The 26,221-nt window shown below is 36.8% G+C and overlaps 1 protein-coding gene across 3 annotated transcripts in view; it reads right to left on the reverse strand.

The window, feature by feature from the left end:
- Positions 1–26,221, reverse strand: part of NKAIN3 (sodium/potassium transporting ATPase interacting 3) — a 350,285-nt gene that overhangs the window by 81,783 nt on the left and 242,281 nt on the right. For all 3 annotated transcript variants that reach the window (XM_064652027.1, XM_064652036.1, XM_064652019.1), the window contains one exon: positions 4,665–4,862. In XM_064652027.1, the coding sequence (XP_064508097.1) occupies positions 4,665–4,862 (198 nt within the window). The remainder of the gene's footprint in view (positions 1–4,664; positions 4,863–26,221) is intronic.

A 26,221-nucleotide genomic window follows, 5' to 3' on the forward strand; every position in this document is an offset into this window, starting at 1 on the left:
GACACAAAGCTGTTTTGGGAGCCTGTTGCCTCTTTGTGTGTACAACATTTATAAATTTGTGAGTTGAAAGAAGCACTGAGAAGACATCTTCTCAGGTCATAAAGCAGATATATTTTATATGCTCTTGTTGTCTAATACAAATCCCAGAAAACAGTGACCAGCTACATGTGGTTTTGTCATCTTTTGCACACAGAATCATAGTTAGAGACAGATATAAAGTTGTTTTCCTCCAGCTACTACACAGTGATGCAAACTGCCCCTGCATTGTCACACTGCTGTATCCATACCAGATACATTCCTGTACCAGAGTGAGTGCAACCAGTACTGAATGAAGACTAAATTCTTTATCTAAAAATTCTTTAATGGTTTTGGCCTCAATGGTCTCTATGGTACCAGAGAAAGAGTTTCAGAATAAAAGCTCTGTTACTTTTGCTAGCATCTTCACTTCGCCATTTAAGCAAAAGACGGAACTTTCTCTCGAGGCCAAATACAAATGAAATTAATTCCCACAATAAATAAAGAACATCTCAGTCCTTGCAGATTTGTGCCCCAAGTTCAAGGTGTTTTCAGCTTTGAATTCTGTCTGCACATCAAGAGGGTATATGTCCAAGAGTGAAAGAACATTCAGAAACAGCTCAGAAACTAAATCCTTATCCTGAAAGTCTAGCTACATGTCCCATTCTTCATCTGGGAAGAAGGTGGAAGAAAATAGACACAAGAGAGACATACAGCCCTTATTACAGGGCTAGAGGGGCTCACACATTCCCCCATTTGGATCACAGAAGAGCTTAATAAAACAGAACACTCCTGTATGGAAACCCAACACCATCTCTATAAGTGTCATAAATGTCACTGTAACAACTCAATGTGACGTGAAAACATACCTTTCTCTACCATGCCAAAAAGGTAGGGGATATGTTTCTCTGGCAGAGAAATAGACCAACTATCTACTGTGGGTAAATAGACCAACTATCTACTTCCTGCCAAGATCCTGCCTCAGTCCATATTAAGGAATAAATTCCTGGGAGCATTCCTGGTACTGGCATGCTGTAACCCACGCCATTACACATGTGAAAGGTTGGCCTGCTGTAGCCACCACTCTCCCCTCACAGTTCCCAGTCACAGTTTTAATCAAGTGAACAATCCCAAGGATTATTCCTGTTGGATGGCTTGAAAGCACCAGCATGATTTGGAGGCTGAGACCATCAGCAGAAACACGAGTTGTTTTGGCCCTGTTGGCCTCAGTATCCAGTTCCTTCAGCATGCTTAATTATGTGTACAGAGGAAGTCTATCCACCTTGCAGGAGTATCATGCAGACTCACGGTGACCACACTATCCAGTTCCCAATTTGGGTTTTTCTTATACTTGTGATATTACAACTTCATTATATTCTGCAGAAAATAATACATTTTTCTGACTATGTTTTGTGCTTGGTAGTGTATGTGATAAGCTATTCCCCACTGATAACTTTACCTTAGGCAGATATGCTCAATGCTTTTTACTTCACCATGGAAAAATTCAATATTCCTAATCTCCCTATATCACATCTTTGCCTGGATCTACAGTGTAGGGAAAACCAGTCTCTCATAATTTAAAGAAATGTTTAATATCTTCAACTCCTGATCACCTAAATAGCCACCCAGAATCAGGATGAGATATAAAGTCACTGTTCCACCAATAAAAGATTTTTTTTTTAGAAACAACTATAAAGCAGATACAAAAAGAGCTTTACTGTGTTAGAATTAAATAAATGAATGCCAAGCCCATTCCCTAAAGCAGGGTCTAATGTAGTCACAACTGCTGCATTCTGTACATATAAAAAGCTTTATATCATTTAAAAAAAAAATCACCTTTCAAAAATGCTACTAGTGAGTTATATATCTCAACAGGTATCCAATATTTACCCCTGGAGGGATTTCTTCTTACAGAGGCTCTAATTTCCTACCAAATGGAAGTGTTCACATTCCCAGTCATTTGGACAAGGGTTAGCATGATAAAATAAAGTTTTTTGTTACACTGCAAAATGGTTTGTTATGTGACTACTGCTACATAAAAATGTTATGAAAATTAAGTAGGTTGTAAGATCCAAAAAGGAATAGGCTGCTTTTGGGACTAGCTACTAGGAAAAGGAAAAAAAGAATGATCTTCTGATCTACAGTCCTTCAGTACTTTGAAAAGACAACTTAAATGACCTTTTAACTAACAATTGATATTGGTACCCCAATTAGGAAAGGTGTTATGTATCCAAAATGGATGTGAACTTCCTCAGGTCAACAGTACTCAGAAAATGGGAGGAAACTGCAATAAATTTATTAATCTACGTGGTGACTTCTGTCCTGTGTGACAGTAAATGAAACAAGCCTAAATTACAATTCAGAATGGAAACTGAAGTACAGACTCATGGTATGTTAATCATAACATGTCACAGATGGGATAGCAAGACAGTGAAACTGGAGGAAAACCTTCCTTTGTGTACAGTATTTTAATTTTAATACTGTGTATATCAGTCAAAGCAGTATCTGAAACTGCAACTCTTTAATGCATAGTCATGCCTTATAAGTTCCTGGCACATTTGCAATGAATTGTATCCAGAATGGCAATCAGTCACTCCTTCAGAAAGGGAAGACCAGTTACTTCTTATGATTTATAATTATTACATAATTTCTATACTTTTAAAATTTTAATATTTCTCTTAGTTTGTATATATTATTCAGGTTTATTCTATTGTTATAATGTCAATATTTGTGTTCCTGTCATTTAACCAGAGCTCTACTGCACCATTAATTGCAGAAGAAAACAGTTCCTGATTTCAACAACCAGCTGTATTTCCACCGAACACTCAATTTGTTAATAATCACAAAAATGCTAGAAAAAAATTTTAAGATAATACATCTTTTCTTAGAGAAGTGGAGTATTTAAAATATTTCTGTTCACCTTTTAAACTAATGACACTTCAGTTGCCCTTCTGCAGACTCACTGATGCAGAGTGAAAAACACTGCGTTGTGAGAAATGTGCTGCAAATGAAGAACTCATGGGAGAAGCAACCTGCTTTCAGTAGCAGGCCCCCACAAAAGTAAGGAAGAAGCACTCAGTTAAGCTTCACAGATACAGTGTGCAGAGTTCATCTGGAAGGCACACTTTCACAGAAACTTCATGATTTATGTTGGCACACGCAGGGTTGGGTTGCAAAAGAAGTAATTTTGTCTTCACTGGAAAAGATCGTGACTCAAAGCCTTTTGCTGCCTGAATGAAAGGCAGGCAGGAGAAGGCTTGTGTAGGTGCTTGTGAGGTCACTGAGGCCTGGGAAGCTGATAGACCAGGAGCAGACACATTGTTGTATAGGCAGATGTGATGTCAGTGATGTGTAAACTAAGTGCACTAATTCAGACCTGGATTTTCAAGTGGAATTTCATTAATCAGAGATGTACAAGTTGATCCAAGTTTGATTAAAAGTAGTGGCAAAGAAAAAGCACTTGACATCTTATAAAAGGCATGTAGTACTGCAGAGAAATTATCTTGAACTTTCAGACAGCTGGACAGGATGACAGACATAAGCACATATACTGATTTTTTTTTCTTTTGAAAGAGAATGTCCTTATCTTGAAAAAATGTAAAAATTAAAATTTGAAAATAATTTTAAACTAATGAGTGAGATTTATTCTGAAGATCCCTTTTACTTTGCAAGTGGTAGTATTTACCAGTCAGTTAGTAAAAGCTTGAAGTACTGAACAGACCAGGAATATCTATCCTTTCTGATTGCTCAGACATAGTTCACCTGACTAGCAGGTGTGGACTGCAGAATGCATCTCTTCTCCCACTGTCTGACAAGTACCAGTAGCCATGGTTAGCATGAGCACATATATTCTCAATTCACAAACATTTATGTTCTCAAAATAGGTCTGGGCATCTGGGGTGATCGATCCTATATGCAATCACTTGGGGTTAGCCTATGTGACCTAGGAGATCACATACAGTTCATGACAAACAATTTGTTAATCACAAGCAGAAGCAGCCAACAGATTGAGGAAAGACTGTGGCTTTTGCTCCCAAAGCAATATACGCCCCAGCAGTTCCCCGCACTGCAGGCTTTTTATAACAACTTCTTAATGCATTTTTTGTTTGGTGTTGCAACAGTTATGGACCATGGAAGCAGCGTATTCTGATAACACAGAGTTCCAGGAAGGAACAAATAACATATGAATGCGTACTTTAACTCCTAATACTTCTCTGACCCTTTTCAAGCATTACGTCCATATCTCACTTTGGGAAGAAACTTAGCCATGTATCATGTAAAATATATTTACATTCAGGGCTGAATGAATGCCATCATTGACTGTGAACTTTAGAAAGATTTAGGCAAATTAATTTTGGTCAAGCCTACTCTCCTTTGCTGTACACGGCTTAATGAATGAGAGCCAAGAACTTGAGTTAATTTTCACCTGTCCCAGCAGAGGCCAGAATGGAGACTATGCCTCTATTGAGCTTGACAAGACATAGGGAAGGTAAAGAGCAGTGCACATTTTAATAACATGTATATAATTGTCTAATTCAAAATACAACCAAAAGTCTGTGCGGCTATACATCAACTACTACATCCCCCTTCCAGCAGGCTGCATGTGAAAGGACTGAGGAATCCCAGTACAAAAAGAAACATGGACTTACAGAGAGGAGTATTTGGATAGCACTGTGAATGACCTCTAGGTACTGGAAATCAATGATGCAGCCTGTCACAGAGACGTAGGAGTAATCCTCTAGGACACCAGGGGCAGAAGGACGAACCACCCTTCGTATACAGCCGGGTCCATGTTCCCGCCACCAAGAGCGGTGCATTGAGATGTTAAAGGTCATGAGATCCGTTTCCTAGGAGAGAGGGAAAAAGTGTGAAAACCTCTGACTTTCTTTACTTTCTTTAAGGTAAAGCAAGGGGAAATAAAAGATCTTTTCAACTATATTTAAGGACAATAAGATAACTAATTTGCCTTAACCCTCATACCAGTAATTTTAACGTGAAAGTAGGATGTTGGAGTGGAGAGAGGAAATTGCAAACATACATTGATTATATTGCAGTTGCACAGAGAAGTTTGTGCCTGGTAGAAGAACTGTCATGCCAGATACTGTACAAAACAGTGCATAACCTATGTCCCCATGGATTTACAGCCTGAAAAACAAATTTTGTTGTTACTTGATTAGAATGCCACTTAAGGACTAATATTTTTTAACAGGCAACAGAGACAGTTTTACCTCGTGGTTCTAGAAACAATCTAAATCAAACTTCAATCATATTTATTTAAAATATTATCTATAAATCATATCTATTATTTTAAGTAGGACCACAGGCAGCCAGGCTGTTCCAGTTGCCAAAGATTCAAATGAAAAGATGCCTCCAGTCAAGCACCCTCCTCTCTTTTCTCCCCTCTGCCCATCACCCAGATTACCACCTCCTCAGTTCAGTGAAGAAATCTGCTTCTATGAACGGATCTGGATTTAAAATAGAAGCAATAACTTTTCTTCATTCAAATCATCTTCCTGATCAGCTATTAAATCTACTCTAATGGGTACTGGCTGTACTGTAACCCACACAGCATGTACAATGTCAGTGCATTTTAATAAACTTCATCCCACTTCCACTTGAAGCAACAAAAATGGCAAACATACTAGTGTACTAAGATTTTCTAACAGCTTGTCTATGAAATACAAACAGGAAAATTCACTTGAATTAACAACAGATTTAGGTCTTTAGGTCATGCTTAGGCAAAATACACTGAAGTTGAATGGATGCCATTTAAATGGAAAACAAACCACTACTTCTCACTGGAGATAAATGAGAGCTGAGTTACATTGATAATTAAATAATTAATTCAGATTTATGTTTCCATGTTTCCTATTCTCAACTTCAAGGTAGCTGTAAAAAATATGTGTAAAATTGTCATCCAGATGCCCAAAAATACCATTGGCTTACATACATGCCCTCTTGTCAGCACTGTCATGACACTGATTTGCCCTTTGCATCCTACTCCAAAAATCTGTCCTATCAGTCTATCTTACTTTCACAATGACTAAAGGGCTATTTGGTGCAGATTCCAGTTGCAGAAGTAGCCCTTTTGTTCTCCTCTGTTAATTGCCTCTATTCTGGCCTCACCTGAAAATTACCTCCAGCCAGTGTATGTTGCTGCTAGTTAGCAGTAAGAAATCTGCCTTTGTAATCTTCTGTTTTACTGTCCATAGGTTTTTTACCCTTTAAATGCAGTCTTGTTGGAACATTATTTCCAGTTGACAAGGCATTTGTCTTTTGGCTTTGCATGTTCATCCTTGATACTAGTTTAGAAAATTTTCAGTTGCAGCCTGAAAACAACTTGTGAAATCAGCAGCTAACAGACAGCTCAGTTTAATGAAAATATAATTATAAATACAGAGTCACAGGAAACAACTGAGGCTGTCTTTGTGAAACAATACCAGAGATTGCACACTGTTATCAAGTGTTTTTAACAATTATAAGGTCTAAGAAATGCCAGTTGTCACACACATATTCATTCTCATGTACTTCAGTAGCTCTTTGTTGAGTAGGAATACAGATTAATGGGTTAGTGTATACCAAGTATTGCAAGGTAATGTTTGTTATCACAACTGTGGGAATAAATTGTGATGTCCACGGCTCTGGTGTCTCAGCTTTCTTTGCTTTTGAGAGTTTTTAAATATTTTTCCTCCGTTTTTGTCTTTGAATTTTTAATATTATACTCTATTTCAGTGCTTGTGCTTGGCTAGTTCACAGCCAACGGCACCGAAAAATGGCAAATTTGCATAGGGAAACAGCTTGATAAATGTTGCTGACACATTTAAAATGTAAGAATTTGTCATGTGATTAGTAGAAACAGCTCATTAATAAAATCTTTCATTTCTGGAATACTGTTATGTTTGGCTCTTGGAATGATTAAAAAAAAATTGCTTGACTTGATGGGCATGTTTAGAGATACTTAACTTGACGGTCCTGTTCATATTTCAAGGCTGCTGGATTCAGGTAGAAAGGAAAGAGCAAAAAACCCCAAAGAGATGTCATCACATCACTTTCCGCTTTTAAAAAAATAAATTATTGTTCAGAAGCTATGGGTAAAGGCTGTAACAAGAGATTTTCATAGTTACTTTTCACTGCGTGTATTACATTCTGAGCTCTGAAAGCAGGTAAAAGGAGATAATGATGGCCCAGCAAAGATCAGTTTTAGAAATGCAAACAAAACTACTTGGTGCATTAGCTTGACCTCTAAAATATCAATTCACAAAATGGCACCCATAAACTGTTCTAGCTGATAAATGTTAAGCTGCCAATCAATAAAAGAAAGCCTGACCAAAAAAAAATCAATTTTTTTTTTTTTTGACAGCTGAAACATCCCCCTTTCTAACTACTTGGAGATTCTTAGTCCATAAAGTGAGTCAAATGCACCAGGCATTAAAGAAATTAATCTGTATCTTTATAGTAATTTACAAACAAATAGAAAATCTGAGACTGTTTGACAGGGTGTACAGGTTTTAAAATCAGTGAACTTCTGAGAGTGTTTCAGTATTTGTGAATTCACAGCTTGAAAACTCTGAGAATGGCAGAAAAGCTGCTGCCCAAGTGGCTCATTTTCAGTCCACATTTAATGAAAGTTAAGAATTCTTTCAGAAAATACAAGCAGGTGCTTAAAGCTTTTCAACAGAAAATCTGTTATCTTCCAATGTCACAAGCAAACATTAAGCAAAGGTGCATAAAATATTTAATCTTCAGCAGGTGATGTAGTGTAAACTGCTTATTTCTTAAAAAAAATGTTGCTGCTTCATAGCAAGAGACTCAGTTTCAAACTCTGTAGTTTAAAAGAAACCAAGTAGCCTTTCTGACTAATCTAGTTGGGATTCATTTAACAGTTAAAATTTCAACCATCCATGGATGGAAAATTGCTGACTCCTGAGCATATATCTTGGCTTTAATTCCATGCATCAGCAGGTAAATTATACCTCCTCAGCTGGTAACTTCTCCGACAGACGTCATAAACAAAGAGGGGGCAGAACACAGATAACAGAACTTCCAGGAAAATCATGTGGGATTTAGGGAAGTGATACAGGGAAAGGGAAGCCTTGTTTCCTATTCCTTCCTTCAGCCAGCACTAAAGTAGTACTCCAATCTGTGCTAAGTTCGCTCCTGAGTGTAGATCAGCCCTGTAACCACACTGCTACTAATGTAGAGTCCCACTTAACTGTCTATTTAAGCTTTTAAACTATGTATAGGATTTGTGTTGGCTGTCAGCCCAAGGATTAATTTTGATCATTATTGGAAATCATTGCTGTGGCAGGTACTTTCTCTTAGGTGAGATGTAATCCCTGTAAGTCCCAGTAATACTGTTTCTAAGTGCTTGGAGATAATGCTTCATTTCGTTACATCTGCTTATTTTCCACATTTGGTTTCAAGTGGACATTTCCTATTGGGCAGGGCTTTGAGCAACCTGATCTGGTAAAAGATGTCCCCACCCATGGTGCGAAGGCTGTCTAGGTGATCTTTGAAGGTCCCTTCTGACCTAAATAATTCTGTGATTTTTTGCTTCAATTCTTAGGTGGTGAACTTGGATAAATTTTAAGATATCATAGCATAACACAGTTCATTTTAAAACTAAAGAGCAATAGCAAGGGTAATGTTCCATTTATTTGTGTATACTTTATGCACAATGTCTATAACAGCAAAATAAAAAATGAATGACAAATTAAGAGTAAGTCAAATTAACAGTTGTAAAGAAAAAAGGCATTAAAACTCCAGGGAAAAAAACCAATGCACTAAGGTTGCCTCGTATACCAAACAAATATTATGCTGTGACATGATTACCATTGCAGAATTTTTTTTCACTGTATGTTTCTGCTTTATGTCATGCTATTTTATATTTCTTTTATTCCTCATTAGTATCTGAAAAATACACTCTTAGGAAAACTGCAACAAAAACATTAAGTGTTTTGAGTGGGATGGAGGAAAAGCACTTTTTTCCTTCACAAGAAAGGAAGTCTTACATTTCATCTTCTCTCACTACTGCTAAACAAACGGGTTTTCAAGGCCTGGGCAGATAATACTGAAGAAGTCTATGGCCATTCCCCATTTCCAAACTTAGAAATTTATGTCACTAGCTCCCATATTGTCTTGATTGGGATGATTATTTTTGAATATTGACTCAACTCTTTTTTTCTCTTTTTTTTTTTTTTTTTTTTTTTAAATTTAAACTCTTGCCTCAGTGTTACACAGATGGCTTTTACCTACCCCATGAGCTAGAGGTCAAAGGTAGCCCACTCAATAATTGTGGCATTCCTGCAAATGGGATAAAACAATGAACCATGCTGATTCCAGGCAGCTCAAGATATAATTCAGTCAATATCCTGACCTCATCATGAGCACTCTGGTGAACAAATGACATGAAGAGCATTCTTAAATTGAAGCTTACATGTTGACTCTATTAGGACTATTCAGCTGTCTGAACTGGATGTCAGACTAGACATAGAAAATTCACCCCCGTGGTAGCAAACTCAGGGCATACTAAACCAGAGAAACTATGTGATACACCTAGATTAATTACCACTTGAAGAGAAAATTCACAGTAATAGGATCTTCAGACACAGACCATGCTGAGGTAACCCCAGCATCATGGCCTGAGAGTGGTTGAGAGGTACAGAGGCAAAAGTAATTTTTGGATGGTGGGATTAGAGGTTCATGGTTCCCACTTACTGAGATTAGAGGTTCGCTAACAGAGCAAATTCTGTAATCATGACATCAGATCATGACTATAGGAAAAGATTTCCATATCGAGCATAATTACTGTTAGAAAGTTACATTGATTTACTCCATTAATAGTCTTCCCAATCTATCTACAATGCAGCACTTGTTAGCCATCTGGATATAGGCCACCCTCCACATGTACAACTGTCAAAAAAAAAAAAAAAAGACATACAAGTTAAGCAGTACTGGCTTCTATTTCTATTTATTTTACTACTTTTATTCCTTGGGCTATAGAGAATGTTATCAGATTTTATCTTATTTTTTAAAAGTGAACAAAATAACTTTTGGAAATTTATTTGGAAAAGCAGGAAGATGATCTACCTAAATGATCTACCTAAGTTTTTTACCAACTTACTAGCAAAAGATTTACCAAACTTACTAGTGAAGTGGAATATAGTGGAATGTCTTTAAGAAGCCAGAAGGTAAGAAGTCGAAAAGAGAAGCATACTGCTGTCTTCTTCACGCAGTGTTAGTATTAGTCACAACAGCAAATCATAAGAAGAAACAAGGGGCTGTTTTCTGAAGCTTTTTGCCCATAAAGATGAGATCTGATCTTTGGCAATATTCAGATCCGTGCTCAAATCTCAGCTCCATGTGTTACACCTTAATCTGGCCTACTTCCCTTTTGTGGCACTTTCTCTGTCTGAGAAACAGTCCAGAGAAGTCACACAGTATGGCAGAAAAAAGTTCCAAGCCCCAAGGAAAAAACAGCATGAGACAGGGTGATTGGATCAATATGAGCCTTACTTATCACTTGCCATAGGAAGCTCAACATGAACACAAAGAATTGATGACTGCCCTGAAAAGTTGTTTTGCTCCAATGGAGTCCTTGACATGTGATTAAGCTGAGCACTTAGTTTGAAAATTGCTCTCACCTATTCCCTCTTGATAATCTAAAGGTATGAAATAACACAGATTTGGAGTGACGCCAAACTGTGACCACTGCTTTGAGTTTTGAAGGCTGGGAATATGACTAGGGTTTGTACAAGCCAAGGGTTTGTGAAGACTGGTGTGTCCCTCACTCAAGCCATATCTGATTTTGACTGAAATGAAGAAAGGAGATGAGACTGAAATGTAACTGCAATAGTGAAGAATAAGAAATATCATTGGCAGGCCATATACAGCCAGCAACACAAATGCTGTAGAAAAACTTCTCAGGGCAGAGAGCCATGAAAGGTTAAAAAAAGCTTGAAAAGTCTTAGTATACAACAATGGGAAAACACTACAAATATGGGCCATAAAAAATTCTGTCCTAAAAGTTTATAAACTGAGCATTTGAAAAAGGAGTTCATAACACAAAGCAATTTCAAGTCTCAGCAAAAAAATTTTAACCTATATATTTTTTTTCTTTTCTGTTGTTTTTAAGGTGACATCCCAATGGAGTCATGCATACATTCGAAATATCACAAAATTAAAATTTGATGCCAACATACCTTCCCTCAAACATAAGCTGCCTCAAACAACTATGGAAAACAACTCTTCCTAATATTTTGTAATTTTTATTATTAAAGCAGAAAGGATCAGACTCATGTGCCTGAGTACCTCACCATGTTTACAGTCTATAAGTATTCAACAAGTACATTGGTTGAGGAAATTGAGAAGACTCTTGCAATGTTGGTGGAGACTTGATTTCTACATTTATAATGGACATTCCTGGCTTGATCATCATCATCATGGCTAGGCTTTGCGAACGAAGATTTGGGAAGGCTCTATCCACATTTGTTGCAGGCACGCTGGTGGCTTATGAGGCCAATACGTGACAGACATATCCGGTTGCAGAAGGTACAGCAGAAAGACTCCTTAGATGGTGTATTCTGCAATAACGGTTCTTTCTGCGCTGCCTTTTCTCCTCAAGGGTGATCCTGCGTGTGTACTCAAAAGTATCCGCAGCGTTATAGATGGTGTATCTCCAGGCCTCCCAATTGGAGGCCAGAGTAGACCAGTTATGTTGATCAATATGGCCAAGGGTGAGATGTTGTTTCAGGGAGTCCTTGTATCTTCTCTTCAGGGCTCCTCTCATGCGGCAGCCAGTGGCAAGTTCACCATAGAGCAAGATCTTAGGGAGGCGGTGGTCCTTCATCCTGGAGACGTGCCCTGCCCATCGCAGCTGTGGTCTCAGTAACATGGCCTCAATACTTCTGACTGGCTTGATCATACTAAAGCTATTAATCCTTTTATAGCCCTCTGACTTTTGAACCATGGTTATGCTAATGTTAAAAACCTTGCAAAACTGACCCTTTCTTAGGGTTTTCGTTCTAATGTTACTTGGAAATGCACATGAATAGGAGACACATTTTGTGCCAAAAGCTCATATAATCCCTTATGAGGAGCAGATGCAATGAAGCCTCTAGCCAAAACAGGATCTTTGTTATTATTCAAATGACCATATTTTGTTCACAGTGGTTATGAACAAAGACAAAGCACAGGCATAAAGGCATGATTAAGAATATAACGTCATAACAATAGTATGGTTAATTTTAATATTTTCTTTCATTTCTGCTGTCTCTCTCTGTCCCAACTTTGAGAATACCATAACATCTCTTGCTACATAAGGAGATACTTTGTTGGAAATAAATGCATGAGAGAGTGTGTTCTGAATTTGAGGGTCTGTCCCAGATTCTGATGACATTTAAAAGCACCATAAAAAGACTTTTGAAAACTCACTTGAATGTTGAAATTTCTGACAAGAAAAATAACTCCTTCTTTTGAGACTAGCCAGAAGGCTCCTACCTGCACATAGGAACACTTTTAAAGATTAATAGTCCAGTTTAAGCAACTGCTGTTGTGTTCTCTGCTTTGCTTGCTTGAAGCAAAGCAGTAGTTGATGATATCGCCAGCTCCTGTTTTATGGCAAATCTGGTCATGTTTAGCATTTTTGCTAAAGCCTCCATTCCTAGGGATATGAAATTACAATAAGAAGTTGGTCTTGTTACAAGAAAGAGAGCTGAAAGGGAAAGCTTCAAAAATTATGAACCCTACTGCTAGGCGCTTCCAGCCTGTGCCATAATTTGCATTACTTGCTGCTCTTTCTCAAAGCTGGGCTCCTGGAATCTAGATGGGAGAGTTCAGTATCACAAATTAGATCAGGACATTATGTGCCATAGTCCCCCATCTTGGATAATCATGGATCCACCAGGGTATAGGAAAGGGCCAACGGTTTTTTAACTGTTTGATCAAGGAGAAAGACCCAAGTGAACCCTAAAAGCTTAGATGAGGTAATAAGGAATATCTAATTTTATTGATATATAAATCAAACTTCATGATTTCATGGAACTTTTGTCAGGAGATCCAAATTTTTATTTTTGAGTGTGTGCAAAGGACAACCAGAAAGATATGCTAATTCACTACATCTTTAGAGTGAGCTATACAGTTCATTGAACAAGACTGTCTGCCACTAACAAACAGATTGCCAAGAAGTTAGTGTCTACACTGCTGAAGCCCTTCTGAAGACTCAGAATTAAAAATGAGACAGGAAACAATGAGCAGTAGAAGTGTATTGAACTGCTTACAGTCTGTTTTCTTATTGCTTTCATTTCAATGAAGCACAAGATGCTCTCAGAAACATACACTTCCTCATGACACTTTCATTTCTATATTTCTTTTTTGTGATATCAGGTCATCATATTTTTGCCAGTTCCTCAGGTTTTGTGGTGCTGTTTGCCAATGACCTTGGCTTTAGCAAAGCAATCCTTTTAGCAGACCAATCCTTTTATCACAGGTTTCATTTGCATTCTGCTGGAGCAATGACAGTCTCCAAAATGAATTTGATAACTAATTTTTAAACAGTAAATACAACCCCTATAGAAACTTTAAGGTTAGATGATGAAATTTAAAATCCTCCCTTTCCTAGAAGTGAAGTACCAATAACAATAGGAAAGAGAATCTGCTGTAGCTGAACTCAATGTGATTTATTTAATTATTCATTTCACATTGACTACAGGCATTAGTCCACATTTTAGGTTCCTTGAAACATTTTATGCATTTATATAAATATATGCATACATGCAAATGTTGTTTTTTATTTATGTAAACATGATATTTATATATTTACATATTTATATTTTTCTGTACGATTTAATGACTCAGCAGTGCTTTCCTGAGAACAAGTACCAGCTGTGGTCAAAAAAGATAGCCTTACCAATCTCTTTCAGCAATGCATTGTACCTGGCCTTAATGAGATTAATTTAATTTGCAGACTAATCCACCTACAAACCTCAATAATTCTTACAGATTTTCACACAAAAGAGAGTTTTGATTTGTTTTCTCCAGTAATTTTGAGATTTTCAGAGAACAATTTCAGGAACAAAGATCTCTTTTTCTCTGATATACTGTCTCTATGGTAAGCCTGCACTTATCATAATCAAACTTTTCAAATTCTTTTAATGAGATTAATAAAAAGGATCTGACAATGTTCTGTAACTTTCGGACGATTTCATGTTTGCCATGCCAAAGGTAATCAGTGAGGTGTTAGGTCTAATTATATTTTTTCAATTATGAAGAAATTTTTCACATCAATGTGGTTGAATATGATTCCCAGAAATGTATTTTTAATTCAGGAGGTGACTATAAAAGGCTCTGCTAATAACTTCAAGTCTAGGTGGATTACTTAATGGTCCTGTTAACAGATGTTATATAAATCTGGTCACTTTAGGAGATGAAACAAGTCACAGAGAAGCCTAACAATCCATTCACTCTCTAAAATCACAGCCTTATCTGCAATCCTTCATCATGCAATTTTTAATATATTCTTCTCTAATAAATAAGAACAAAATGAGACCACCACAAAGATATGAGCATATTGATATTTGAAACGATAGTTTCATTTTACTCTCAAATTTGAAATAATATTAACAGACAAAGGGAAGAATGATAAATGATTTATAGATAGACTGATAAAGTTGGGAATGACAGCAGAACACAACTGTAAAAGGACAAGTAATATTAACATCAGTTTATATATTTATTGAAAACAAAATCAAGACTACTACATAAAGAGTTTCCTCATATATTTATATATATAAAAAGAATGTTCAGTTTGCCTGAGGGAAAAAAATCAAAATATTTGCAATATGAGGCATTTTTCTGCAAGCTGATGAGTATTTACAAAGTCCAATACTCTTTGGAAAGAATTAGTCTTTACAATAAATAATAGCAATTACTAATATCACTAGCATTTTCGCTTTGTAAGTTTTTCCATTTTTAAAAATGGTTATAAAAACAGTGATATAAGGATGTCAGTGTGACTCCGGAAGGCAGCTAAAATCCTGAGAAGCCTACAAAGTTGCTTTGACAAGCGTGTGTGCACATTGCTTAATTTTAACAAGCATCCCATTGACATAAGAGATCTACTTATATTTGTTGGGTTAGAACGAGTAAGAAAAGCAGTAAGAAATATATGAGGAAACGGACAAGAAGGTATGAACATGTGGTTATATACTTACCAGCCTAAATATATACTTTATGGACATAATACAGAATTTGTTTTCAGTATAGCATGTCCTATAGAGTTCTGTAGCACACTGAGGCATAGAGGAAGGTTTTCTTGAACAAACATGGCATATTTTGCTATAAAACTCTAGTTAAGCCTATGAAAATAGTCCACAGGTAACTGTAGTGGATGTTAGAATTTCAGGTGCAAATACTTTTGTTTTAAGAACATATATTTAAAGGTCCTTTCCAGTCTCTGGGTGAGGAAGAGGAACATGAAGAGGGTAGATGTTATTTACATTCGGTTTATTCCTCACATGTAGCCAGCTAATGTCTGTGTGCTTGTGCTGGTTTTGAATTGGATAAAGTTAATTTTTTTCAGAGTAGCTGGTATGGGGCTTTGTTTTGGATTTGTGCTGAATACAGTGATGATAACACAGGGAAGTTTTCATTATTGTTGAGCAGTGCGAACCAAGTTCTTTTCTGCTCCTCACGCCACCCCACCAGCAAGCAAGCTGGGGGTTGGAGCTGGAGACGGAAGGGAACACAGCTGGGACAGCTGAAGTAGCTATGTGGTGCTTAGTTGCTGGCTGGAGCAACTAAGTTCCATGACAGTGCTAAATAGCAAAGATAAAGACAAATTCAGTGCTAAGCATGTCTGGAGGAGACAGCAGATATGATAAAGCAGGGAAATTTTAAGATGCGGAGATACTAAGTAGGATGGGACAAAGTTTCCTGCCTTTTATTGCTCCCTGGCCCTCACAGACTTCCCCAGTGCTGCTCTTTCACTAATTGCCTATTCTCCGAGCCACAGACTGCACAACAGTTTTGCTTCTTAAAGCACTGCTGAGGGCTGGCTGGATGAGAGGTGATGGGTCAGCTTTAATTGCTTGCTGACTGGGCACAGGCTGCATGGCTGTGGACATCAAAGCAGCACCAGCTCAGGTGAAAGCATCTGTGGGGAAGAACAGAAATCAGCCCTGCCCAGGAATGCTGCCTCAGCATTGTGTGTTTGGATGTTGCTTAACAGGGCTAGGGATCAGGAAACATGATGGGAAAAATCTCACCAAACGCCAGTCCCTCTTGGTTCTTCTAGATAACTCTCATGTCTTCACATCTGTAACACTGCAAGTCTTAATATCCACAGGCTTAGTTTTAAATGTGAGTTGCATAATATTGACATGGTCGAGCAGCCATTGGTACTTAGATCCTTAGGAACTTCAGACAGCTTTGAATTAGATCCCTTTTGATATAACCACGGGACAGGGAAGCACACAGCACTAAAACAGGAGGATCTGAAATGACAGGATAGCTACAGAGGCACATCAACATGCACACCTAAAACCAGATACACTGTCAGTGCCCTCCACTGAAATTTCCCGTCTGGAATCAAAATAGATTTTGCCAACTTGATATTTTCTTTTTAAAAAATACAACTACTCATGCAAACACAAGAAGGGCATTAAGTCATTTGTATACTGTAACCAGGTATGTTTTTGCACAGCAGGCAGAATGTTGTGGGGAGGGAGTACTTAGTTGTGAAACAAGGTAAACAAATACAGAAATCTGACCTTGGTAGTTAGTAAAAGTACCTTTCAAAAACTGTAGTTGTTATTTCTGAGTTTTTCCAACAAGAAAATGAATATTATACAGTAGAGACTTACGACCTGAACATGGAAAATTAAAATATCCTAATGAATGGAAAATAAACCCCACACGAACAAAAATCTTCTGAATGTTCATGTTCTGTTGAATTTTAAATGCGTTCAAAATGAAGCAATTTTTCAGCTGAAAATGCACTTCCAAAGTAAAAGTACTAAACCCAGTAATTAAAAGACCATATGTCTCAAGGTTTTTCTCTGAAAAAGCTGGATTTCTATAAAATGCCTAATTTCTAAGAAAGTAAACAACTTGTTTTCCCTGAAATAAAAACCATAAAACCTGACAAACTTTATGTATGGATTCTGTCTGTTGAATAAATTCTTCAGAGTCCTGTTCATAAAGGAAAAAGGAAAAAACAGCTCTAAACAATGAGGTTTGCTTATGCTCACTTTAAATGCTGTCACAGACGATTCTTTGGACTCTAAGATTCTTTTCATCTCTAAGAACTTTACTTGTGTGAATTATGCTCACTCATGAATGAAAAGAAAAAAATAGCCAAAAACCAGACAAAACAAAAAATTCCTAATAACACAACATCAGTAAATCCTACAGAAGTAAAACACATATTGTAACAGCCAAAGCCTGGTCACAGAGTGGTAATATTTCAGCTAGAATGATATAATTAAATTGGCATAACTTCCACCAACACAGAAACAATAATAATGTTATAAAGGCATTTTAACCATCTTTCTTACTGCACTACAATATGGAGAATAAACCATAACAGGATGAGCAACTTTTGTAATAAAAAGAACAATAAAGACCCCTGTCTTGTCTATACCTTTTCAATGATTTAATTAAAACTAAAATGTAACCCCTAACTTGGTGTTCGGCCTGATAAACTGTAAGAGTAAATTGCATTTGCAGACTAAATTACAACTGGCCACTCACTGAAGGTATGACTCAAAGTCCACTAAAGAATTCTTTTGCAAATGGTACTTATAGACACTTTTAAGGACATGAGAAAGCCTGTTTGATCTATACCTAACAGCTTCACCAGATATACTAAATTCTGATACTGATGTATCAAGTTTCTGCAAACACTAAACAAACAAACGCAGACAAAATGCTCTGCTGAGCAAATCGACATCAAACATACATTGTGCAGACCTGTGTTTCAGGTCAACTGAGCATTCGTAGAACATTCCTAGTGAGAAATGGTGGACCTATTTGTCTTAAGTGGCCAATACTCACAGGTGTATAAAAAAATCAGATATGCTTTTTAGTCTCATCCTATCTTGTTTACATCTGGTTTCCTACAGAAAAAACACTCGTAGCATCTCAGTACATATCAGTGTCTGTTTCTCCATCCCCTTGGGGCACTTTAACACCTCTGCAAATGAAGAAAGGTCTCATGTATATTAACTTACAGAAAGATTTCATTAAAATAAGAACCTAGAAAGAGAAGAAGGACCCTAGGGAAAGTTCGTCTTTTTCTGATAAGAGAGAAACCACAAGAGAGACTGATGTCAAAGCACAAGCATAGAAAGAGGCATAATTACTTCTGCTGCTCATACAACCACTTACAGTGTACATTTACTAGGGTTTCAACAATGTGACCATTGAATGTTGTCAGGCAATGAAGTTTTGGGAGAATGGCCATCAGAAATTGTGAATTGTTATCAAATTGTAAAAATACATTATGATACCATTAAAAGGAGAATGAAAGAAAAAAAATTTGCTCCACTGGAATGGAGAGGCATGGACTGACCCTTTCTGCCTGCTGCATTCAGGCAGGATGTCTAGGGGTAGAAAAAGATCCTGCAGATAGAAGAATATCCTCTACAAGCAAGCTAAGTTGAAAAAAACCAGGCAGCTTGCATCAGGTGAGAGGTTTAAAATCCTAGAAACTGCTCCTGATTATCAAAGACCATGAGAGGAAGTACCCCTCACTGGCCAACCTTGGTTGTTGCAATAAGAATGAGCAGCCAAAGAGCATGTTGTCATTGAGTTTTATGGGTAGAGAAGAACATTTGAAGGCCGGGCTGAAGAAGATTCCCAAAAGTGGTGAGATAAGTCGTATTGAAAAGAGACAAAGGAGCTCCTCAGGTCTCAGCTCTTTTGTACATATTCCCAATCAAGAGCGATTGATAGTTCCTATTTCCCTTTTTTATGCTTAAGGACAGATGGGAAAAGTAACAAAAGTCCAGTCTAGCGTTTGGAAGGAAACACAGTTTAAAAAAAAAAAAAGTAAAGTGGAAAAGCTGTGAATAGACAATTAGATACAAACAGGTGATCTAAAGAAGAGAGAAAGGGAAACTTAGGAAACACACTCCCAAACATGTAAACAATAGTTGCTATTATAAAGACTATATGACTCCAATTTTAGATGAGAAAATAAAAAAAATAAATGTCACAATAGAAGGAGAATCAAGAAGTTGTAGGTTGGGGAGGCATAAGGCAAAATCTAAAAAAACTGGATTGCTGGACTGTCATGACCTGGAGGAACTGACGAATGAGAAAAGAGAGAATGCACACAAGAAAATGGAAGTGCTTATGTCTAATTTTACTGAGCTCCACATAACAGGAAACACCCTCCCCTGACCAGTTTGAAGCAGGGGAGTCATCAAAAGAGAGTTCCCAGTTTAATTCTTGTAATGCTTGCTTTCAGTATAATTTCTTTCAATTCCTGACCATTACTTTTACATAAAGCCATGTGTATTATCCTAAAGAAACCATCTGGGTCTTCTGTGCCACTATGTTTTTTTAGATTTATGTCTTTTTGTAGCTGTTAATTCAGCAGATATTAATAATTTATTTTTTATTGTTCTATTTTCATAATATATTCTATTTTGCATATTTTGATCTGTACAGAACACAGCTGCAAAAATTACATGAATCATATTCGGTGAAATGTTTCACTGAACCCAACATACTTTTTTTGTTCATTCCACTGCAGTTAAAGTTTAATTCCAGCTGCACTACTTTTTCTTCTGTCTCTGCTTAAATTTTTCACACCCTTTGTTGAAACTTTGTCCTTGTCTTCCAGACCCTACTCATCCCTAACTCAGCTGCCATGCTGGATCGGTATTCCTATCACAATCTTTGCTCCTTTAAATTTTGCCAAAGCCTAGGAGTTTTTTTCTGGTTTTTTTTTTAACACCTAAGGAAGTAAAGAATAAGTGAAAATAATTACTAACTACTAAAAATAACAGTATTTAAAAAATATTCTTCTGTAAATAAATCAGAGAATTTATTTCCTACCATGGTCCAGTATACAAACAAAATACATATCCATGGGAAAAGTAACAAAATTACTGTTCCAGAACACGACATGAGACTGTGGCAGCGTGGAACAGTATCTCCTTTTATAATATATGCAAACTCATCTGGAACACTTGGCTCTTTTTTAAAGTTATGAATAGTTACAAGCCCTTACATATTACATAAATAACAAAGGCAGAGAAAACATAATTCAAAACCTATACTACAGGGGGAAAAATAAGGTTGTGTCTCTGGGATATTTCTTTTCCTCCCCCGATAAATTAGATTCTCTGCTAGAGAAAATGGGCAATGAAATGCATTGATGTACCTCCACTGAAATGAATGGAGAAAGGAACATTTAGCTTACTAAGGAATTTGATCTTGGGAATGTAGTAGTCAGGGAAGAACAGAAGTTAGGCATTGGCATTCCACCAGCTTGGGAAAGGCAATAGTAAGAGAATAAGAAACACCGACAGTTATGAATACTGACAGCATCAGTTGAGTAATTAGAGTTTCTGCAGCTGCAAATTCTAGGCATTAATGCCATTGCTATTAATAGAGTAATTATTAAAAGTTTAAAAATCTCTTGTGATGAGGTTTAATGTTGTACATTAGACTACCAGTCAGATAACTACCACTATCATATTTGACAGTATTGTCTATTGCTGCTAATAATTCCGGGTGCCTGACCTGAAAAATAAAATGATGATAATACTATCTTCTTAATAGTTAATCCTGCCATGTTCAGAGAAGTTTATTTTCCTATTTTTTTGCTTTCAACTTTCAGGATACTAGGGTGAATTCAGAGAAGCATTTTCACTAATTTATATAGTAAAATTAGTTGAAATTATGAAATGGCAAATATTGCAAATATTTATCCTATTTCAGTATTTGATTTTTTAAACTGTATAAAATGCTAAGTCTGAAATCATCCTAATATTGATTAATTAATCCAAGGTCATTGCAGCCTTGCAATTTCTAAGGTTCAGTTTTTATGTGCATATTGGTTATCTAAGAAAGGGGGGAAGTAGCTCCAATTAAGGCTTATACTTTTGCCAAATCTTGATGTCAGGCTAATTCAGATCAATCTTTTTGCACCTCCCTATTCCACCAGCTAAATAATCCTTCTTAATGGAACCTCTTGTACATAATGCACTTCTCAGGATTTGGTTTTTATAAACTCTTAGTGTTGCTAACAGATGAGGTAGGTTTATGACACGAGTATCCTTGAAGGAAATCCTCAACCACTTATGTAAAGCAGGATTATTTAGACTTTCTTTAAAGATGTTTTCAAAGAAGTACAATGAGGAGTGGCATCTGTCCCACCCTCTGTTTGCTTGTTCCTCCAGTTCTTCAGAAATATCTAAAAGTAGTACCTAACAAACACCATCTGTACTGAGAGGAAAATCAGTAGGACATCACAAACAAAATGCTGGAGGCAATGTCATCATTAACATCTTCCTCCGCAGTTTAGGCATGATATTTTTCCCAGAAGCACAAGGCAATGTAGAACAGATTAGCAGTACCAGCCAGGTAGGGAGATGCCATAAGAACCCATTGCATCACTTCTCAGATGTCACACTATAAGCCTAAACTTCCAGTTTTCTAGTATGTGGCTTGTTGGCCCAGAGTAAAATTGTGCTATAGCAGTGAAAGAGCTCCTTTATCCTTTAAGAATGGCCACAGATGTCCAAGGAAGGGTAAAAGTGTCCTGGAAAACACAGTGTTTGCCTCAGTGCTCTTCTATCAGTTTTTTATGCTCTCAGCCCATCATCCAGTGTTGACTTCAGCGTTGCTACTGATAGTTCAAGAGAGAAAAAAGCATAAACACAGCAGCTAATGCTGAGAACCTCATTTTATAGTGATTTCTCTGGAAGTTTTCCTGGATTTCACACCAGTGGGTCTCACTGGAGATGCAGTGAGAATAGCCACACTTACAATGGGTAAGCTGCTTTCCTTCACTTCATTTGAAATTTTGTGTCAGCTACTTATCCTTAAAAAAAAAAAATCCAGCTAGCCAGTGCAAGAAAGAACAAGGTACTCTATAAAAGCCACAGGTAGGTCACTTTCCAGTTCCCAATATTCCTGTGGTAATACCAGGAGCAGAGAAGGTGTAGAAACGTACCCCTGTCACAGAAAGATCTTTAACACAATTAAGATGCTTTCTTTTTTGTCTCAGTTCTGAAATATTTTTAGATGTTTCCCATGTTTCTGTCCCTAATATGGAAGTGATATGGAAGCGATAGTTAAGGTCAAGATGCAAAAAATACAGTCCCTGACACTGATGCTTTGAATATTTTCTTCTGTATTACAAATATCAGATTCAATTTTATACATTCGCTCACAGGCTCACATGTGCTGATGAGGTTACTCAAGACAGCCCAAGGGCTATGTCTTGATTCATGTACCTTTTGTCCCTGGTAAAGCTTCAGCATGCTCATACAGTGTTGGACATTATTTTTTATATGTTTGAGATCTTTCTCCTATGCTGGTTCTGTGCTCTAAATGGTCCATTAGTCAGCAGTTACATCATATTTTTCATAGGTTTCCCTTTAATTTCCTTAAAGTCTTTCAGAAGACACTTGAATATCTATGTGACCATAAATGCACATAAATCTTGTTCTCAACAGGCAAAAGAGAAAAAACAAAAACAAGGGGAAAAAAAAGCCACCATTAGTTCAAAGATTAAGAAGGGGGAAAAAAATCTACATCCCTTAATTCAGCTGAAGGAAAACTGATTGCTGATGATATAGACTGGGGGACAAAAAGATTATTTGTTACCTGATGAAGATTGAATTATGATAGTGGAGCCAGGGACAAGAGTTACTGCTTGTTAAAGCAATTTCACTTAGTTCAGAGGATTGTACAGACAGTGAAACTGGGTAGAACAGAAAGAGTTATTTGAATGGATGACCTGGGAGTAAAGTGTGAACTGTTCTTCCTATGATTTGTCATAAAAGTGATCAGCTCCCATAATAACTGAGCCTTCTCCAATTAAAAGGCCTCCCTCAGGGTACAAAATTTAGTAACAACAAGCAAGAAATAACCAGCCTTACTGCTAGGGAACAGCCCCACCATCTGACTCAAACTTTGGTTTTCCAATTACTATATATCAAACAAATAGCCATTTTTAAAGATTTAAATTAATCTTTAAATGGAAGGATGAACTGACACAGGTTTCCCTTGATAATAATCTTTTTTTTCTTTAAATAAGGAAAGTAGAGGAAGATTTTTATGGAGGATAACAAATTCTGAGTGAATTAATAGCAAGGAGAGTGACAAAGAAAGGATCTTAAGCATCTTAGAGGCAAGAGAGATAAAAAGAGAATTTTGTCTTTTTTTATCAGTTCATTAGTTAAAGCTTATGTTCAATTTTACTAATTCTTACTACTTATTAGATGAATCCAATTTGTAGAGCCATGCAGCCCATTCACTACTTATCTGAAGTATTTCAATGGCACACAGTAGGAGTTTTCTTACAACATATTAAAAGGATACTAATGAATAGATTCTCAGGAGAAGAGATCAATCTCACCCACCTTCAGTAGGTCTAAAAGTGTCTAAAAGTTAAGTGCCTATTTCACCCAATTTTCTATCCCTCCTGGAAAGAGAGATGCACCTCTAAAGGGCAGTTATTCCTACAAATGGGTATTTAAAAGTAGTGTGACAGGCCCCTGGAGGATATTTCTCCCGCTTTCTGTTGAGGATGGAAGGAGCCCACATAATCAACCTAGACTAGTTTGAGATGATTAATCCTCCAAAGTGTTTTGAAATGTAAATCAAGACTTTAAATCCAGCAGACAGGATCTGTGCTAGATGCATTTACTTAATAAATGTCATTTTTTTCCCCATCATTTAGAAGCACTGATGAGGCTAAAACCATTTATATGTATAAGTTGCTTTCAAATCCTGGAAGATGATGTATAATAAGGTGACTACTTCATATTTTTAAATAACATGCTGAAAAGTTGAAATATAGTTATTTAAGATGCAGGCAACAGCTTGGCTTTCTTTAAATGCAGTAATCATACCAATAAATTATATTAGTAATTATTAATAATAATATATTCCTTTAATAAAGCAGTTCAATCCAAGTTGACATTTCTATATTTTTATTTTTGTGTGAAAAACTAATTCAATTTCCAGCTATAAATAACGCCGTTATGAGCTCTTTGGATTTTGAAAGATGTTGACAAGTAGAGGATAACGGAGAAGAGAAATAAAATTATTAAGGAACTGAAAAGGTTTTTTCAAGGGCCCAGTAGAGTTGCTGGACAGGCTTAAACATTTTAGGTACCAGATATTCCAAAACAGGACAATATGTTCAAGTGCATAAACTGGATTTGGACATTTCACAGGAGCCCAATGGGGTCCTAAGAAGAAAGCCAATGGATGTAGCCAGGTGGGCATCAGTCTCTTCTCCCAGGCAACCAGCAGTAGGACAACGGGGTACGGTCTTAAGCTGTGCCAGGGGAAGTTTAGGTTGGATATTAGGAAGAAATATTTTACAGAGAGCGTAATCAGACATTGGAATGGGCTGCCCAGGGAAGTGGTGGATTCACCATCCCTGGAGGTTTTCAAGATGAGACTGGATGTGGCACTTAGTGCCATGGTCTAGTAACCACGGCAGTGTTGGATCAAGGGTGGGACTTAGGGTTGATTCCATGATTCTGTGTTTCGGAGCATGGCAAGGGCAACTTGCTGGGCAAACTTACAAGGCTGCAAGTCCTCCTGAACCTACTGAAGACTGGGTTAATTTGTTAACCCAGTGAACTTGATAACATGTTTACTGGGAGAGTAAATGCTGAAAAAAACATGGAAATGTCATGTTCTTCAAGCCTCTCCTGTAAGAGAATTTTTATAACCCACCTTCACACAGAAAGAGTAAATAGGTCTTACAGACCCTAAATTATGTGGTATTGTGGCATTGCTGTCCTTCTATGGAAGTGTCCAAAACATCTCCAGTTTTCAATTTAGAGCTGGTCCAGCATTAAACTCCAGTTGGTTTCAGACTGTTCCATTGCACTGTCATTCCTCTTACTTAACATCATCTCTGTTGCCTTCCATATATACTTTACTTCTCCTGATGTATAAGACATTTTAAGCCTGGAATTTCTGCTGTCCCCAGAAGGATTTTCTGGAAGGACAGAATACTTTCTTCATAACTTACATACATTTATATTTGTACCACATGTAGAAAAATAAAATATAATTTTTTGTGTACTCACAATTTATCAGTATCTCTAAATAACCATTTCATAATTTTTTGATTCCTTCCAAACTACAAAATGTAAAAGTAACCTGTGCTCCCTAAGTAGACAGGAGTACAAAAATCAGTGTACTTCTAGAATGACTTGGCATTTTGCAGCAAATAACTTATGCTGCTTTTATCAAACTGAAAAGAACCTTTCCTCAGGGGTGCATAATCCTTTCTGCTCCTTGCCTTATAATAAACTAGATTTATCGCTAACCTTCTTTTCTGAATAAAATTTTGTAGACCTACTACATGTAGGTTTTAAACCAAATCTGCAAAGATATTGCTTTCCATTTTTTTCCAGCAAAAAAATCTTAATGCTTTCAGGAAGTTGCTTCCTACATTTCCTTTTTTGTACAGTTTTCAGGCACAGAAATCACACCATTAATCTCCATAAAAGTGAAAAAAATCGAAAATTCCAGCAGCCAATATTCTGTGTGTCTATTTTAATAGTTACAGTTACTCTTGCAAGTAGAGTGCCTGAATTCTGCACTTACTGCCAGCTGCAGAATTGTGTTAAATATGAAAGAACAAACCCAAATAATACTCCCTGTCTAAGAGTCAGCAATTTTGTCAGTGAACACAGGGCAGCAGATAATGCTAAGCAATATCAATGACAGTTCACTCAAGTCTAGAGAGGAATTTGACTTCAAAGAATGTGCTGCACAGAATAAATACATGATAGAAAAAAATCTCAAACACTCCTTTAAAAATGGCATGAAATAGATCATTCAATAATTCACTACATTTTTTCCAGTAACTTTTCATCACTTATAGCTTAAAATTTCTAGTCAAATTTGCAGAATAAATAAAGAAAACAATATTATTTTTTTCTAATGAGATGTAATCCTTTTCATATATGTAATTTGAAAGCAAACTGGGTTAGCAAAT

Source organism: Pseudopipra pipra, chromosome 1 (assembly GCF_036250125.1).
Source record: "Pseudopipra pipra isolate bDixPip1 chromosome 1, bDixPip1.hap1, whole genome shotgun sequence".
Classification (NCBI taxonomy): Eukaryota; Metazoa; Chordata; class Aves; order Passeriformes; family Pipridae; genus Pseudopipra; species Pseudopipra pipra.